At 39.3% G+C, this 20,293-nt stretch overlaps 1 protein-coding gene across 4 annotated transcripts in view; it reads right to left on the reverse strand.

The window, feature by feature from the left end:
* Nucleotides 1-17,370, reverse strand: part of TRPC7 (transient receptor potential cation channel subfamily C member 7) — a 152,887-nt gene extending 135,517 nt beyond the window's left edge. For all 4 annotated transcript variants that reach the window (XM_063706792.1, XM_063706791.1, XM_063706790.1 and 1 more), the window contains exons 1-2: nucleotides 17,078-17,370; nucleotides 8,431-9,208 (exon numbers count right to left, since the gene is read on the reverse strand). In XM_063706792.1, the coding sequence (XP_063562862.1) occupies nucleotides 8,431-9,208; nucleotides 17,078-17,079 (780 nt within the window). In that variant the 5' untranslated portion in view covers nucleotides 17,080-17,370. The remainder of the gene's footprint in view (nucleotides 1-8,430; nucleotides 9,209-17,077) is intronic.
* Between the last annotated feature and the right edge of the window lie 2,923 nt (nucleotides 17,371-20,293).

The raw sequence follows: 20,293 nt of genomic DNA on the forward strand, positions 1-20,293 counted from the left end.
TTCACCCTACAATGAAGTCCAACTTCTTACACGGCCACTAATGGTAAAGCCATGGCTAAGGTCTCTTTAGCATCCATGTCACCTGCCACTTCTGTTTACTCCCTCCAGTAGATCCAGACCATGTTACTCACAATTCTCTGAATGGGCTTCTTTTTCTCCTTCCCTTCACTGGGCTATTTCATGTGTCATATCCACACTCAGAGCCCTCTTTCCTATTCTCTGTTGTCCATTTATCTCTTTTATTCCATTGGGTTTCATTTTAGACATTGCTGTAAGCTGCCCCATTGAGACAACTCTTTTAAAATTGCATTTTTATTTTCTAGCACAATTGTAATGTTGTGTTTATTGGTATGATTACATGAAGGACACCTATCTTCTCCCCTTGACAATAAGGTCCTTGAGGGCAGGAACTTTATCTTGTTCATTTTATGTCAGCATCCAACTCAGAGCCTTGTCCATACTAGAAGATTTATATGTATTCATTGCATGAATAGGGAATTTTCAGATGGCTCTCTTACTAGGGCCTGCCTACCTCTGATATTCTGTGAGTCTATAGATCTTGTCCCCATCCTGATAAATATTTTCTGTATTTAATCTGAGTGTGAATTTACTGCTAATAAAACATGTGCCTCCCTGCAGATGGTGTGTGCAGCATACTTGATTAATGCTACTCTACTGTGATTAATGTATATAGCATTGTAATTATTTTTTTCAGAGAAAAATCTCTGCATTTCCATTTGATTTAATTTGTGCTACTACTCATTGGCTAACATCCTCAAAGAACTGTTTCCATTTTCTCCATATCTCTGATATTTCAGACTGATAGTTGCACTTGTGTAGGAAATGATTTTTCTCAATTTTTTTATGTGTAGTGATGAATCTTTTCCACGGAGATATTTTTCAAAAAATAATCTCTGTATTTGTCAGGATCGCTGCCTGCCCATTTCCTCCCTCCTCCTCTTTTGCTTCTCTATCTTTCCAGCCCACGTCGCCTCTCTCCACAGTAATATGTTAGCAGCACTCTAAGCTTATTCAGTTTTAGTGTTCTGCATTTTTTTCAATTGGAAAATATTCCCTTGGCCTATTTTTAACCATGGAGCTCACACGTACAGCCTAGTTGTTTTCTTGTGCTGGAAAAATCTGCTATGGGAATGGGAAGCTTAACAGAAATCAGCAAGACCCTCTGAATAGAGGAGGTGCTGATTTTTAAGCCGTGTTACTGGGAGGAAAAGTTGTGGTGCTGAAGATCCAGTGGGTGCTGAGAAACAGAGAGATCTTCATGGAGCTCTCTGGTGAAAAATTAATAGTGCTTATTGTGTATATCAGCTTCTCTTTAAGAAGTTATGTATTTTTTATCTCATTTAATCCTCACCAACACCCAGGGAGGTCATTATTCATTAATTTGATCACTGATTTATTTGTCTATTTACTGAACTAATATTTACTTAATACTATATGTGCCAGGATTTTCTGGAGGTTAAATGGGATGAAGTGTAGAAATTTCCTAGCAACTTGATGAATGGCAATGTCACTTACAGAGTTGGACAGATTAGGGTAAGAGCAAATGTTTGGGTGGAGAAAACAAGCATTCCAGTTGTTTGGTCAGGTTACAACTGAAGTACAGTCATGCATGGCATAATAGCATTTCACTCCAGAATGGACTGTATATATGACAGTGGTCCCATGAGATTATAATGGAGTTGCCCTATACAGGTATATCATTAAAAATTTTATACGGTATTTTACTGTTCCTTTTCTATTTAGATATGTTATATACACAAATTCTGACCACTATATTACAGTGTTCAGTATAGTAACATGCTGCACAGGTTTATAGCCTAGGAGCAAGAGGCTATCCCATATAGCCCAGGTGTGTAGTGAGCTGTATCATCTAGGTTTGGGCAGGTACACTCTGTGATGTTCACACAGTGATGAAATTGCTTAAGAATGCATTTCTCAGGACATATCTTCATTAAGTAACACATGACTGTATCCTACCCTCCATTTTTCAAATGAGGAAACTACCTTCCAATAGATGCCCAAGATTACATGGTTGGTAGGAGAGAGAACCAGGTCAGTCTGGTTCCAGGGCCAACCTCCTCGCTGTCCACTTCTCAGCCTCAAGGAGATGAAGCATGGTGCAATGGGTGCCCTCCAGGGCCTGCCCCTCTGCGCTTGTCTCTTTTATCACACTCAAATAACTGTCACCCAGAGCATACAGTCTCCCTGTATCTTGGAGGCAGATACTCATGACATAGACCCTAGAAGAGAAACATCATCTAATTTTAGGCACTATTTGTGACCCAATGAAAAGTTGTTATTAAAGGACACATTAATTGACTCATTTTCCTGTGATGACTCATTAATGAATGGTCTGGGAAAAGCATTCCCCTAGACACTTAGGCAGAAAAATAGAAAAAAACAAAGCTAACATAAGCAGAAGTCACTTTGTCCCTTTTCTGGAGATAAGCCAGTCCCTGGGTCTTGCTCTCAGGTATGGGGTCGTGTGACCAGGCCCTAGTGTGGCCCTGAGGAAAGGCATGCACGCTTTGACTACATTTCACCTGTGTATGCTTATTGAGTGGCAGTTCCATCAACTCATCACCTGATATCCATCAGCTTTCTTTACTCACATTTCTGCATCATCAGATGCTCAAACACAGGACTAGAGGGACACAGATCCCTGAGGCGATTAGGGATGGTATACAGTCATCCCTCAGTATCTGCAGATGATTGGTTCCATGACCTTCCCCCCTACCAAAATCTGAGGGTGCTCAAGTCCCTGATATAAAATGGCATCATATTTGCATATAACCTATGCATATCCTGTATACTTTAAATCATTTCCAGAGAATTTATAATACCCAATACAATGTAAATGCTATGTGAATAGTTGTTCTACTGTGTTTTATATATTTGTATTATTTTTATTGTATTGTGATTTTTTTTCCCAAATATTTTCCATCCACAGTTGGCTGAATCCATTGATGTGGAACCATGGATAGATACAGCCAAATGTATAAGCTCACGCTTTGAAGACTTTTCTTCTAGATTCTGTCTTACACACACAGGCACACATCACACACATAAAACTTCCTTTTAAGACCTGCAGCCTTCATAGCTTAAAAAATATTTTCCCAATAGAAAAGGAAACAATTTTCAAGTCATTTCCTGCATGTTAAGCAGGCATTTGTTTATACTACCAGCCAAGCTTTCAAACTTCAAGGAAATGTATAACATTTTTCCCAGGGTGTTGGACTATAACATTTAAAAATTCTAAAATGATTGAAAATATGTGAGAAACTGGTGCAAACACTGAAAGCTGGGGCAATAGGCTTATTCAGCGGCAGCCCAGGTGGGGGCCTTTCCCCAACTTCCTGTCTCCCTGGCTGCACACAGCCAGAGGTTAGATGTACTCTGAGCCCTGGCACAACAAGACAAAGTCACTCCTTCTCCTCACTCTTCCCCTTTCTATTCTGATAAGTTTGCAAGCAGATTACAAATTATCACCTAAACATCTTTACCTTCCACAATGGGATCTCTCTAGATATCATAGCAGGTGGCAAATTGTTCTGATTTATCATTATTTGCATTTTTAATTTGTAGTATTTTAGGCCCAGAGAATTTTCATGAGTCTTAAAATGATAGCACAAACATTAATACATAATTCATCATCTATTTTTCATAATACATGTGGTTAGCAACCCATTGATAAACAGAAAAATCATCACCACTTTAAGTAGGATAAAGTTAGTTCTTGCCCCCTACTCTTCCCCTCTGAAGTCTCAAAGGATAAATTGCCTGTGACTGAAACACCATCGACAGCCTCCGTGCTATTTTGTCAACAGGAAGAGCCTTCTTAGTTGTAGCTTTGTTATTCTTTAGAACCACCAGATGTTAAATAACTGCAATACGGTGTTTGTGGGGCTTCCACAGTGTTTGTGGGGCTTCCACAGTCTCTGATTTGGGCACACTGGATGCTTTCAAATGTAAGCAAAAGATGAGAAAGCAAGAGAGATACCCCTACCCCATACTGCTTTCTCTTTCCTTCCAAAGTCCTAAACCTCACTCTACAATATTCCCTTGTCATCCTTTCTTTCCATGTCCCCACCCTGCCCCACCAGGCATTGCTGTTTCCATAACTCAGTTGGAAGAAATATTAATTCCTCTAATTGTTTTGAAATAACAGCTCCACAGAAAAATAAAATGCATAGACAAAATGCTGAGGAATTTGACTGGGAAGCAAATAAAGGAGACTAGCAAAATAAAATGGACCCTAACCAATTTTATCAGAAAGATGATCAGTGAAGAAAACCAAGCAGATTAATTCAGGAGAGCTTCAGACATCACATTGTGTTCTTGGTGGCTGTTACCCAACTGAGGTAGACAAATTTTTTATTTTTCCTGGCTACTCTAGGTGCCTCTACACAGAGAGCGCATATTCCACAAGGATGAAGCACTTCTGAGAAGTCCAGCTCACACCAATCTTCCCTTTCTCTGGCTCCTACTGCATAGATAAACCAATCAACCAAAATGTCATTTGTTGGCAGTGCTCCCAAAACCCATTTTAGGTACTGTGGGGAAATCAAGAAGACACACTTTGCCCTCCATACACATACAGTGAAGCAAATGATTGGGAACAGCTATTTAATGTGTATGGACTTTGTGCCCCCAACCAGCCTGTAACTTTCTTTAGAGCTTCCTCATTTCACTATATCCATCAAACGCCGCTATTAAATCCACCCATGTAGGAAGAGTTTAAACCATAAAGAAAAGGAGTCACTTGCTTCATCAGCTGAAATGATTATTGTTTTAGGATTTACTTTATTCCCTTCATTAAGTATTTCCGGAATGCTCACTAGCTTGTTGGGCACCACACAAGGCACTGGGGAGGCCCCAGTGACCACATCAAGTTTTAATATCTTTCTAGATCCAAGATTAGAGAGACATAAGAAAATCCTTGAACAGCTACATGATTTCCACACCAAAAATAATGGCTTGCTAGCGGGCATCTAACTCCAGCCACAATTTGCTGAAGACCTTGACATTGGCTGCAATTTTTGTTAATGACTAGTGTCTATTCTGGTGATAAATTAAAGTGACTCCAAAAACAATAGCCTGGGAAAACTAAATCCAGGCTTTTCATGGATGATGCTTCCTAGTCAGGAAGAGTTTTTCCCTGAATGAGTATTTTAGGGGATGTGGAGGATGACATATGACATTTCCAATGAGAATCTGATAGTTTTTTACACAACTGATGGCATCAGGTCATCTCCATAATATGTGACTACAAGCAGCAACGTGTGGTCCCTTGAAAGCAGAACAGATTCAGAAAGAGCGCATTTTAGAAGACACTCTCTTGCTCTTTATTTTCTTTTTTATTACAATTTGACTTCTTTCCTGCTAAGCTGCTCTCCTCTGAGAAGATTTACAATGTCAGGAATGCACATATAAGGCTAACTGAATAACTAATAAAGTTCTAAAGGAACAGTTATGTTAATTTATACTGTGCCATTTGTCAACAATCCAAAAGACATTACTTGAAATAAAGGTAACTAGGTGGTTGTTAATAACAAGCAAATGTATTGATGCAAACTCTTATTCCAAGTAAGTCACTGAATTGTAGAAAGGATTTTTCATCACGTTACTGGTGTTCTTAGTTGTCCACAATTTTCATATTTACTTTTAAAATCAAAATATCATAGTAGATGCTTTCAAACGAACTTCCAGTTTTAGATATTGCAAATACTGAAATATGCCAGATTTGAGTTTTACTAAAAAAAATGGCTCAGATGTAATTCCAAATGTTAGTTTAGTATCATTTTATTTAGTAAGGCTGTCATGCTCCCACATATGGTAGAGAATTGTGCAATTTTCCAGATAATCTGATCCAAAAAAATATTTTTTTGCTTGAATTTTTAAAAAAGTTTTTGGCTTGAAATATCTGAATTAATTGGTTTAGCTGTTCCTTTCACACGGCCAATGCAGAATAGGTCAGAAGACTGAGCAACAAGCAAAGTTCAACCAATTCTCCTCAGCACATCCTTGACCTTAATGTTGGTAGGTAAGGTTTACTGTACAGAAAAAAACAAAAAAGAGGCTATATTCCTTAAGACTTTCTTTCAGTAATCTCTACCTCTACATCCACTAAGTTTTTCAGATGAGACCATACAATGTAGGATTTAGAGAAGTGGCTTCAATTTAGTGGTTGGGTCTCAGACGGGGGACAGATGACATAAAGTAAACTTTTTAAATAATTATTATCTAGTCCCAATTTGTGGGCCCCTGCAACCTCCTGTTGGCCTGGCCTTTCTGTCCCCGACTTATGGCATGAACATCTTCCTACAGAGGCTTCCATGGCCTCACCTACATACAACAAAATTTTCTCCCTCTTCAGTCCCAGTGCCTCACACTCCAAATTCTCCAATTAATCTTATTTACCAGACAAGTTAATTTCCCAAACTCTAGTTTTCATCACTTTAGTTCCCTAATTACTTTCCATGGCTCTCCCTTTCCTACAAGACAACCTTAAAAGTGCTCAGCCTGACCTGCTGGGTCCTTTGAGATCCTTCCCCAACTGATCTCTTCAGCATTCCTCCTGAATGGCCTACAGGAAGCCTGTATTTGAGTCACATGGAACTGCTCATCCTCCCTGCTCTGGCCCATTCTGAGACTCATCTTCACTTACCTCCTCCAAATGCCTACTCTCTCTTCGTAATGACCCAACCACTCCTACTCATTAAGGCCCAACCCAATTACATCTCCTTTGAGCCCTCCCTGAAAAACGTGTCCCAGGAGAGCCTTCCTTGGTATGAGCTGGTACCCATTCTTGGCTGTATAATTGTATGCCATACAGGGGCAGCTCCCCCAATGACATCTAGTTTGGATCATGAAGTTTTCACTTGCGGTAACAGCTCTGTGTGCAATACCTCTTTGTATGTCATGTAGCACATGATAGTCTCTGGTTGAATGGCAGGATGAGAAATAATGAGCCCAGATGTGGTTCCTACTCTTCCAGCTATACCTTCTGCAGTGGGCAATCCTTTATCATTCAGGTAAAAACAACTGAAACCTCACAAGCTCAATATACAAGCAAGACTCTGGCCCTCAGTTTCCTGAAGTGGCTAAGAGTTGACTCTGGGGTCTGAGTGCTTAGATTAGAAAAATGGTTTTGCTATTTACTAGCTATGTGATCCTCTCTCTACTTCTGTGCCGTCATATAAAATGAGGCTGATAACAGTACTCATGTCATATGGTTGCTGAGAAGATTAAATAAGATCATATAGATAAGGTGGTTAGTGCTAGGCACACAATAAGTGCCCATTAAATATTTGCTCTTGGCCAGGTGTGGTGGCTCACGCCTATAATCTCAGCACTTTGGGAGGCTGAGGTGGGCAGATCACGAGGTCAGGAGATCAAGACCATCCTGGCTAACATGGTGAAACCCCGTCTCTACTAAAAATACAAAAAATTAGCTGGACATGGTTGTGGGCACCTGCAGTCCCAGCTACTTGGGAGGCTGAGGCAGGAGAATGGCATGAACCCAGGAGGCAGAGCTTGCAGTGAGCCAAGATCATGCCAATGCACTCTAGCCTGGGTGACAGTGCAAGACTCTGTCTCAAAAAGGAAAAAAAAATTGCTCTTATTATTATTAAACACTGTGTGACAAGAATTTCATACTTTAGGGCCCAGTTTTCTCTTTCAGGTGGAATGTCAGTTGACAATAAAAGCACAGGCCTGCTATTGAAAAATGCACTTTGGAGATGCATCCTCTAGGCTGACCTGGCAGGTCAAGGTGTTCTCAGAGTGATTGAATTAGAGCTTTCGCCTGAGCTCGTCTACTAGGGTGACAAACTCTACAGAGACAGTTTCATTCTTATTTTCTTAAACCTCCTCCTCAGCCCATTGACAAGAAAATGGCAAGAACTTCCCAGGTTTAAGAAAAGCTGCAGCCAGGTCTTCCTATTAGACTGAGACTGATCAAGACATTCCAGGATGAGAGAGATGTGAACAAGACAAATCAAAGCCACATAGGTGAAATAATCAAGAAGTCTAAGCCCTGCACTAGGAAATAACCACAGGTCCTTAGGTGTCCTCGACACTCCTGAGCTCCCTGAGGCAGAGCTAAGGCATTGACATCAGAACCACAACATAATCCTGCCTGCACTCGCCTGTCTTTTACTGCATGCATTTGTACTCAAGTCATTTCTTACCGCATTTATGTAGTTTAAAGCATTTCACCCAGAGGGCTGCTTTTCCTCAGGCCTACCTCTGATAGGTGAGATGTGTTCCCCTCCTCCCCTGGGCCTGCCCAGTAAGATCCCGAAGCTTCCCTCTTTCTTAGATTTGAAGACAACCCATTTCACACTGGACACACGTGGAAGAGCCCCTTGGGCAACCTGCCTGCAGGGTGCTGAGTGGGAGAGTTACCTTAAATTCAGTCTCAATGTTGGCTAGTCTGGCTAACTCGTTGCTGAGCTCCAGGGCGGTGAGGACTGGGTCTTCGCTGGACAGGGACAAGTAGGCAGCACTTGCCAGTCCTTTGTAGGCGTTCATGCGCGAGCGCGAATGGCTGAAGGAGTCTTTCCGCTGTTTCTCGGTGCACTCATTGCACTTGCAGAAGTAGTCGTGGGGCCGCTCGATGCGGGCGCCCTTGAGCAGCAGGATGTGCACGATCTCATACTCCTGGCAGTGCGCCGCCAGGATGATGGGCGTGATGTCGTGGGAGAAGCGCGTGCCGTCCTCGTCGTAGGCATAGAAGTCGTCGTCGCGCAGCTCCTGTTCCAGCGGGCTGAGCGTCAGGCGCTGGCCCTGCGCGAAGGCCGGGTGGTTGAGGATGGCCTCCACGATGCGCACATAGCCCTTGCTGATGGCCAGCAGCAGCGCGTCCCCCACCCGTGCCAGGTTCTCCTTCTTCAGCAGCAGCTCCGTGACCTCTAGGTGCTCGTTGCCCACGGCCAGCTGCAGAGCGTTCTGCCCCATGTAGTCCACACAGTTGAAGTTAAGGGTCTTGGACTCCTCCAGCATTTTCCGGACCACCGGGATGTTGCCATACTCAGCCGAGTCCAGGAAGCGCTCCTCCTCGGGCGTCAGACTGGTGCCCTTCTCGTTGAACATGTAGGCGGGACCCCGGATGGCCTGGCGACGGCCCTTCTCCCTCAGCGTTGTGTGCCGGCGCTGCATGTTTTTGAAGGTGCTGTTCCTCAACCTATGGGACAAGGCAAAGATGCCCTGTTACTTTCCTGCGGATTCCCTAGCAGTAGAGCACACAAAAATGCTTGAGATACACAAAGAATATCATGCTTGGAATCTTATGAGGAATTGTGCAATCTTACAAATCATTGTCTTAATCATCAAGATTCAGACACACTGGGTTACCTGTACTATTTCTTTCAAGTGGTAGAATATGACTCAGTTGTCTGCCTCTATACGCCTTGGGTGGAGACGGGGTGGCAGAGCTGAAAAATGGATTTAGAAGGACCCTAATAAGAGTTGGAGGCTGGGGCGTAGGGTGGTGGTATGGCTGAAGCAGGCAGGAGGCTATTGGTTTTATTTCCGTTTGTATAAAGTCGAGAGAGCCACTAAACCCCTCTGTGCTTTAGTTTTCCCACCTGTACAATGCGGATAACTTACATGTGCTGCAGAGTCTGTAGGAGGATTAAATGAAGTAATTTGTAAGTAGAAAGTATAAGTCAATGTAGGTTTTATTCTGTTCCCTCTTGCCTCTTTTTATGCCCAGCTCTCCAAGGGCTGTGCCATAGAGTTGGCCATCACAAATATGGCTGCCTTCGGTTCAGATGTCTCCCCCGAATGAGCTCCTGCACCATGGCAAAACTGCAGCAATATGCATGCATGCATGCATATCACACGTGTCTGTTTCTACATTCTGTGCTGTTCTTTATGGGGACAGTGCTTTGTGGTCCACACACAACCTAGGCACCTATTAAAGGGCAAGATGTGGCAGGGAGCAGGACTAGAATCCTGCCACTTTCTGATGGCCACTGAAGCAACCCTTCTGAGAGAATTCAGCCTTAGCTTCTTAAGATTGAGCCTGGATTTTTATATGGATGGAAGAAATAGCTCAACTTACATGCTGGGTCCCCTTCTTACTTATTGCTGTTTCCCAGTGTGGCCTAGTGTAGAGCTTAATACTAATGCTACTAATAATAGCAGTTAACATTTATTAAGCACCTAATATATGCCACGTATTATACTAAGAGCTTCACATATATTAACTTGTGTAATTCTTGCATCAAATCTATGAGGAAGGTGCTATTATTCTCCTCATCCTCACATGAAGATACTAAGAGTAGGGGGGCTGGAAGACAGACTTTGAAGTTAGAAGGTTTAGAGTAGGAATCCGGGCTCCATCATTTGCCAGTCTTGGACAATGTAAGTTACTCAAACTTACATTGCCAAAGTGTTGAAACAGCAAACTAGAGACAATAACAGCTACTGTGTAATTTGAGCTCAAGTCAGGGATATGCCATCTCCAGCTAGCCTTGAGAGCTTGAGCAGGTCCCAGCTTCTAGATCTCAGATAACTATGAAATAGAGGGGCTGGACCAGGTGTTTCCTAAGCCTCTACCAACTTGGACATCTTAAACTTTTTTGATTCTCCAATTGGTTCTACCTGTATTTTCTATTTTTCTTTCCTACTCTACCTCCACTCACATTATTCAGAGAATATTAGAATGGCATAAATTTTAACAAGAGTGTATCTGTTTTAAAGAGTAAGTACTTGGATATTTGTTTTTAACTATTTTACATGGTCCCAGAGATTTGTCTTTTTTTTATTTGTTATGTCTTCATGCATAAACAATACTCAGTATTTCACTTTAGCCATTTTTAAAAATAGTCAAACAAAAATGATCACAGAGAAAGGCTTTAAAATTAAATCCAATTTTTTGAGATTTTTAAAAAGTTATGCAATTAGCCTTGTGAATGTTTAAATTGGGGACTCCATTTAGTTTTCTGCTCATTGTACCTTTCGACCTGCTCAAACCTTTTTGGTTTTAGCTCCTTGGGGGCCGTATGTCTGGTATAAAACAAAGAATGCAGATCAGATCTTGGTACTCTAATCCTGCCTGGAGCTGAGTCACACTTCCCTTGGGAAAAAGCTCCTAAATTATATATGGAGCAACTTCTTTCTGCACAAAATAAAAAGAATAATTATCGGCAACTCCCTCAAAAGGCAACTGTGGGTGATAAATCCTAATAGAGAGCTCTGTACACCTTTAGGAAGAGCATCTGAACCACCATCCACTTTTTTCAAGTGCACTTTGATAAAAGATTGCTGGGGAAAAGACTGTCAGAATTCAAATTCATGAGATCCTTCTGAGCCCATTCCTTTCAACAATGCCATCATTCCAGAGACAGTCTGCTCAATGGTACCAAAGGCAGACTGTGGATTAGGAGTCCCAGAAAAACCTTTACAGGAGAGAAAGATTCACAAATGGTGTGCAGGCACTTATTATTATAGGGTTTTCAGAAAGAGAAAGTTACTGAGTCGAAAGCTAAGCAGTTACCCTATTTGTATTCCCAAGAGGCTTTGTTTCAGGAGATGTAATGAACTCAGTTTCAAGGCCTGTCATCTGGGCACACACACACACACACACACACACACACACGTAGAAGATGAGCCCAAAGAAGACTAATAATAATCTTTTTCATGGAAATACTCAGCCTGTCCTACGATAGCCTTCTACTTCTCTCAGAAACACTTTTTTTTATTCTTAGCCATCACAACTCAACCTGAGAAAAAGCAGTTTACACTCAAGAGCATCTGAGCAGTGTGTCAGATACAAAACAGCAGCTGTCCGAGAAGAAGCCAGCAATACAGCTTGATTCCACGGCACTTTTCCATTAGAGGTCTGCTCAAGAGGGAGGATAGGTCAGACTACAAGGTCAAGGGTACCCAACTATTACACAGCAACAAGCCATGGAGAGATTAACTCAAAGGAAATTTAATGACTACTGAACCAAGTCATAGCAGAGAAATATTTCCCAAGGAACACGTAAGTACTCAATCTAAATTCAGAGTCCCTGTGAATATCATAGACACTGCAGCCTACAAACTTAAAGGATATTCAAGCATTGTTTGTTAATTCCACTCATTACAAAACAAAACAAAACAAAACAAAACATAAAAAGCAAAGTATTAGCATTCTCATCTTTTAGGTGAAGAAACTCTGGTAGGTCAAGTGAAAAGACTAAATCTTAGGTCCTAAGACTTTGGACAAATAATTTCTGCACAATGGTAGGGCATCATATAAATATTGATGTTTCTACAATAATTATGTTTTATCAAAAAAAAATATGTGTATAGCTAGTACTTGGCAGACGTTAAAATGTCCTCACCATTTGACATGCATTTTTCTGAATGACCTTGAAAGCAGACACCCAGATGTAGTAAGAAATAAACAAGACTCTTTCGCAGCCTTTAAAACCTCAGCCTTGAAAAACATTTGGATGCTCACAAAATCATCAATTCTGTTCCTTTCCTAGCAGAATTTAGCATTAAAAATGAAATCTTATGAGCCTTAGAGTCATGTATGCATATAAGCAGATAATGGCATGTGCTGCTCAGTGAAATTGCTTCCAATGCGAGGGGCTTCACAATAGACTATGAAGCCATGAGAATTGATGCAGATATTGATGGAGGCCTTTTAACCTCACTGTGGCCTTTTTATTAGCTCTGACTCCCTCTTACCCTAATATCCCTCTAATGATGCTTTTTAGACATTTATGCACTTGTGAATATATTCAGCCACCATATCCTTGCTATTTAATTTTGATATCACAGATATTCATGTTTTAGCTATACATATCACATGGGTTGGAAAGAATCCACAAAAGATGCTGTGTCAGAAAGATAAAGTCACATGTCTCACAATAGTTGGTGGCCAAAGCTTACACTCATGAATCAGATGTGCTGCCCTGCTGAACTCTGGAGATCTTATCACAGTTTTAGGGCCAATGATAAGCAAAATGAATCTCCCTAAAATGCAGTTGGCATTTGATTGCCTTTATTTTAGTATTTTTCTTAAAAATGAACTTTGAATGCAAATACATTATTTGCATATATTATTGAGATAATGTGTGATTAAATACCCCAATTAAGATACTTTGTTTTACATTTTCCAGAAATGCATACAATTAACATTTGATGTCATTTGGAAGAAGGATTCCAGTGGAAACAAAACCATATATGAGAGGAGGATTGATTATTAAACTCCCTCTTGATCCTTCAGTTGTTATTTTTATCAAGCTGCTCTTACAGATGCATCAGCCAGTCTGAAGGAAGCCAGATGTCATTGACCCATGAAAAGTATAAATCTTGTGCCCTAAGTCCAGCTGCAGATGACCATGGCCATAAAGCCTTTTGGAGACAGAAATTGTGGTTAATTACTGAAGAAGAAAAGGCCACTTAATCAAAATGTTTTTTTAGAGATATTTGTTGTCTCTTTTCTAAAATGCTACATGCATCAAAATTCTCTATGGAAATTATCCAAGCTTAAAATCAATTCAGCCTGTAATATTCCCCAACTGGATATAGAACCAAACAGAATCTAGGAGTCAGATCAAACACCCAGGAAAACCCAGCTTTGATCTGTGCATCTTCTCCCAAGAGTACATATTCTGAGTATTAGTCTAGAGCAACAGTGATGAAATAGTCATTTGGAGTCTTCTCCTAAACCACAGTTCTCTTGCCAAAATAAAGGGAGTAATAAAGCCCATTCCTCATGTTCCTCAGGAGCACAGTGAAGATTAAATAATGTCTACCAAATGCCCTGGATACCATAACACTTTATACAAATGTTCATGACAATAATGATCAAAATCTTACCTATCAATGCACTTAAGTACACAATTATTAGAATTGACTCACATTTTACTGTACATTGATATACTCAGCTTAGCTATTTTTCTAAATGACTATACAATAGTTATATTTAACATATATTACACATTTACCATGTAGACGCTGTCCTAAGTGCTTTACATAAATTACTGTTTTAAATAAATTATCTTCTGATAAGGTTAGCTATTTTCCTGAATGACTATTTAATCACAGTGATTAACATTTGTTTCACATTAACCACGTGCCAGCCACCATGATGAGTAATTTATGTGCATTGTCATTTATATTTATTTATTCATTTATTTTTCAAATAAGATATAAAGAGAAATTTAACATTATAGGTACTCAACACAATAATGCCAGCCTGTAAAGACAAATGGCAATGTAATGATGAATGAATTGTAAATATAAACATATAAAAAAAGAGGTAAGTACATAAATCATTAAGCAAAAATGATTAGAAATGTATAGCGAACATGACACATTTGAGAACATGCATTATCATTTTAAGTTCTCACAAACTATTACATGGTTTAGGTGCTATTGTCATTCCCATTTAACAGATGATGAAGTGATGGTCAAATTAATTAACCACTTTTCCGAAGCTACACAATGTGTCAGTGGTGGACTCACTATTAAGGATCTAGTCTGTCTGCTTTGAAAGTTTGTGCTTTTGGCTAGTATGCCACTGCCAGCCATCTTCTTTTTGTCTTTCTGTTTTTTGGTTCTGTTTTGTTTTTTGTTTTTCTGAGTTTCTTTAGGCTATAACTTTTTCCATTAGAGTTCAAGATCCTTGAGGGTAGGGAATACTCGTGTATATGGCATATGCACCTGGTGCCCTGTACTCCTGATGCCTGGCATATGGTGCTTGGTCAATCAACTTAATTCATTCCTAAATATTTGAATCTGGGTTGGTCATTTAAGAAGATCAGTACCTTGAAGCTGTTGGTGTTTACCAGCATCTTCCTTCTCACAAAATGCAGGAGCCATATAATTCTATAACTGTTATTTCCTACTTATGACTGGCAACATTTAAAATAAGGTATGAATTCTTAAGTAAAATCAGTTTCTAATTAGCTCCACTATAAATTATGGCCCATAAGTTGCTAGATGAAGCAGCTAATATCAGAGGGCATATGATGTCCCTTGGTGACTGAGGCAGAAAATTGAGACATTCTCACTTCTTCACACTACTCCTGAAAATTTTTACATATTTCCAAAGGCATCCAACTTATTTCTAAGTATCACCTTCCTTTTTCTGTTGAAATTGAGGTGAGATAGTGAACGTAAACTATTTATCATTGCGTTGTAAGTGCTCTAGTGAAATTGGATATTATTAGCTCTATTTAACTTATTACAAATATATTAATTGCGGGTTTAAGGCATTTAAGTTCCCACCTAAGCTACTGATAATAATTTGCTTGTACAACATATATACTTTAAATAAAAGAAAAAAGATATATACCTAACACCCCATGGTATACACGAGTTCATACATTTTACCAGTTAAATCCTACAGGAAACAAGCAAAGTATCCTTCTTTTACTCATTAAAATGTTTTATATTAAGATATACTTTCCAAATAATTCTACTAATGTGGGATGGTTTTTCCATTGCATCTTGGAATAAAAATATTATCTAGTGTTCCTGAATGTTAATAAGTGTTTCTATTAGTAATTTATTTTCTACCAAGTAACATAATTTAGAGAAGAAGTTATCCTCAGTTTTTTCAAACTGCCCTAGGTACCACCTATCCAAATATAACTAGTGCTTTGTATGTGCTTCTATTTTTCTTTTTACTTTTAAAATCCTTATTTTCCTATTTGGAAGTTGGAAGTTATGAAACTGGATGTCTGTATCTCATTGTGTATAGCCCCAGGTGGAGCTGAAACAAGTTTTGATAGCTTTATTTTTAAAAAAGATTTTTCTTGAAATAAAATAGATATGTGTAACCTTTTGATGATTTCACTGACCTCTATGATAAGAGTCTGAAATAAACATCTACTACCGAGAAAGAAAGAGAGGCCCTTATATTATGAAATGACAATACTGAAAAAAAGTAACATGCTTAATATTTATATGGAGGGAAATGTTGATTGCTTTTACTAAGCAAGAGCTCCTGGTAGCTCTCATCCAAGATACCACATGCATTCTGCAATTAGCCTCAATGAGGCTCCACATAGTTCTGATTTTTTTCTGGGTTAATTACTGCCTAAAGGAGTTATCTAGTCTACATGCCCCTAAGTTTAGGAGCAAGTGTTTTTGGAAATAAATATTTATGAAAGGGTAATTGTGACATAGAAGTTTGGTAAGCTTTTAAATAATTGAATCAATGTCATTGTTAAAAAGATCTTGGAGATTGGGTTTGCATCACGTCCATAATGAATATTCTGGATTTAATGTGAATTCATTCATAAATTTGATGTGTACTCGGTGCTTCAGAAATAAGACCCACCAGCAGGTGGCATTCTGAGGCAAAAATTCACTGAGTGCCACCAGACAGGGTCAATCATTATTGCCTTTTCTGAGTCTACCCTGAATCATTACGCCTCTAAATTACAATTAATAGCAATAGCATTTTGGTTGTGTCTGCTCAATCATAGGTAAATGAATTTACAACTTCAAACTTAAAGGGGAGATTATGAGAGTTTCAAAGCTCTGCCTAGATTACACCTCTTTCATTAGGAGCATATTTGTTATTTTGAAATGGATGTCTAAAGGAGATATATAGCTCAGACCATATTTTCAACAAGAAGAAAAGAAAAATGACAATCTCTTTCTTGCCACCTGTAGTTCTTTAACAGTGGCTACTTATTAGAATATAACCCTCTCCCTTCTCTCACCCCTATATTTATATTATGATAAATACAACCACATAAATACATTAGAAAGCTGTCAGTAGTGAAGGGAAAGAAGAGACAACACCTATACACTCATCTAGGAATAAAACTATATTACTCTAGCACAAAAGGAATAGGCTACCGACATGAGTTGTCCGTTTCTAAATGGCTTTGAAAACTTAGACATTCAATAAAAGAAAAAAAATTTCTTCTACCAACTCAACAAATAAGAAAGATCTCAGATCCATCTAAAAATCTAAGCAGTGCACTGGAGGAAGAAGGCTGATAAATAAAAGTTCAATTCCATATTTTAGCGAGAACACAACCTCTACTGGAAAAAAAATCAGTATGAAGGAACCGTCATAGCTGCTTACATTGAGGGTGTAATACGCAGGCTTGTTCCTCCTCTAGATGACCGGAATCCGGTGCTGAGTCGCCAGAAGCTGGCTCCCCATGGGTGGTAGCCAAGGATGTACCGCTCTCCGTGGTGCTGAAGTATAGAGCTGGTCAAGTGAGTTGAGTTGCAACGATGTGAAAGCGCGCTCCGCTGTTCTTTGTGTTGCAATGGTAAAAACTCGCCTTCCGAGGCAGAACCGTGTTACCGTCCTTTTCCTAATCGGGGGGAAATTTCCCAGAGAACATGACGGAGAAGCATCTGTGTGAGAGTGGCATGCGGCGTGGTGATGGGTTGGTATAGTCCCCACCCCCTCTCCCCGACGTAGCTTGAAAGGGAGGTAGCAACTCTTTCTTCCTACCATAGCTCCTCAGGATTTCTACCTGCTCTTTCCTCTGCCCCAGAATAGCACATCACACACACACACACACACACACACACACACACACACGCACACACACACACACCTCGTTATATAAGGCAGCATGTTCTGACTTCTGAGGCAGAATATTCATTGGTTTAAACAAATGAGGAATGAGGAATGAGCTGGTTTCCTACCTGTTGTGTCTGTGTGTTTACAGAGGGAGGGGGTTAAGAAGAAAACTAAAACCAGAGAAGCCTAAAGAGCGATAGAAGTAGTTTTCTTCCGTAAGTCTCATCACCACACCACACTTTGTCTTCTGTGAGTGATGTATCTTCCAACTTTACTATTTTGGTTCATGATCTTTTAGCATTATCTAGGATCAGGAAGAGGTCAGTGGTGTAGAACAAGTCTCACATTAGTAACAAGACTAAAAGGGTTAGCTTTCGTTTGCAACTTTCCATTTTTTGAAACGAAATTCTCAATCCAAAATACCATTTCCCCAACAGTTCCCACGCTCACCAATTGCTATGTTACCAAATGGTCTATGATTCTTAAACACTGAGGTACTTTAATGACATCATTGGAAAGAAACCGTCTTAACTGAAATATTGCCTGTGTATGAAAAACCACAGTTGCTTCTACAATCTACCTGGGTTAATTACCAATAAATCAGAGTGGTTATTTTCTGAAATCAACTCACAGCTTAATAGCTGACACTCTGTAAAACTGTTGCTGTGTGCACATGCAATACTTAGGGCTAAGGAGTTGCTTATAGTGTATTGTACACATGACCATTCTAGTTTTACATCCAAATGAGATTGCATTGGTTTATTAATATGCTACTAGTATTTTCTCTGAAGATAACATGATATGTGGGAAAAGACCTTGGGATTTTGATTCACTTATTAACTGTGTGACCTTAGACATAACACTTAACCTATTGAACCTCAGTCTTCTCATATGTGAATGGTTGGTAATAATAGGGTTTATAATGCCTTTTACCAATTGTCGTGGTGATAATTAATTGAAAAATCATGTACGAATAACTCCGAAGAGCTGGCATTTAAGGTGTGCATGATAAGTTTGAAAGTTCGTTTTAATTTTTTAAAAATTTGAGACAGGGTCTCACAGTGGTACAATCACGGATCACTGTAGCCTTGACCTCCCAGGCTCAAGTGATCCTCTTGCCTCACCCTCCATAGCGGCTGGGAATACAGGCACAGACCATCAGACCTGGCTAATTTTTAATTTTTTAGTAGAGACCTTGTCCCACTATGTTGCCTAGGCTGGTGTCTAAATCCTTGGCTAAAGCTAGCCTCCTGCCTCGACTTCACAAAGGGGTGGGATTACAGGCATGAGCCACAATACTCGACCCAGTTTGAATGTTCTTTCTCCTCTGCTTGCTCAATAGAAGTTAAGGTAGTTCTCTAGTTGTGGGCACGGTGGTATGAACCTGTAGTCCCAGCTACTTGGGAGGCTGAGGAATAAGGATCACTTGAACCCAGGAGGCTGAGGTTGCAGTGAGCTGAGATCATGCCACTGCACTCCAGCCTGGGTGACAGAGTGAAATCCTGTCTTGAAAAGCAAGCAAACAAACAACAACAACAAAACCCTCCAAAAAGACTGGCAACAAATACATTTTATTCTTATAAGCCTCCACGCAAGTTTTTCAATATTAATAATTATGTTTCATTGGATAAAATACCATTCTAAAAATAAATTTTCTAATATCAAGGCTTTCTTTAAAAAAAATTACAGGCTTGAAGGATACAGAAATTTTATTTTTTATTAGAATCAGAAACAAGTAGATTTAATGCATTTGAATAAAATGCTAATGAATTAAGAGCTCTTTAGTATTGCCATGAAGTGTGGAACAAAATATAAATGAGAAGCCAATAAAAGTGTCTTACACAACCACAAAGTTAGAAGATTATCTCTGACAAGTGATAATATCCTTTTGATTGGGATCCTCATCATGATTAGTGAAGTAGTGTAGAATGAGGTAACTCTTAATTATACAATACTTTTAAAAGAATACTGGTTTATGGCTTTTAGTTAATGATGGAATTGAAGTCTCATTATATTCTGTTTTTAATAAACAGCCAAGAGTGTACTTTCATAAAACTCTGACATGAATAATGTCCTTGTTTTCAGTATTGATAAGCTCATTAAAAAATTAAACCATATTTCAGAAAGTTGTGCCAATGATGGTATGACAGCCAAATGTATATATAAATTTTTTTTATATCTCTCATACACACACACACATATATATATGTATGAGAGAGAAAAGAAATGAGCTAATTGTTTTATAGATGTATTCATTAATTGAAGACAAGTCAGAGTCAGGCCAGACAGCTCTTCAAAAGTGATAAGATGACATTTTGCAAAGGATCCAATCTTCGGGATCCTTATAATTAGAGTACTTTATCATTTCCAGAGCATATCATACACAGATATTTGGTTCAATGGGGCAAATACTTGTAATCTGAAAAAATGTTGCATCCATATCAAATTATCATTTTCAATATATAAAACACAGAAGTAATTAGGACTTCACTATCAACAGTGAAAGTTCAGAAGATGCTCAGCTTTTGGACTAGAGGATGTCTAAATTTCCTGCATAAGGACTTGAGTTTTGCATCTACCAGTCTCAACCCGACATAGGCTCACAGTAGAATTTAGTGGTTAAGAGTGTGTACAGCTTCTAGTCAAATTTTCTGTGTTTTAATTCCAAATTTCCTATTCCCCAAGTGTGTCCCTAAGTTTTATCACCTGTGAGATGAAAGTAACAACAGTTTCTCACTTGTAGAATTATAGCGAAGATAAAAT

The sequence above is a fragment of the Gorilla gorilla genome, chromosome 4 (genome assembly GCF_029281585.2).
Source record: "Gorilla gorilla gorilla isolate KB3781 chromosome 4, NHGRI_mGorGor1-v2.1_pri, whole genome shotgun sequence".
Taxonomy (NCBI): domain Eukaryota; kingdom Metazoa; phylum Chordata; class Mammalia; order Primates; family Hominidae; genus Gorilla; species Gorilla gorilla.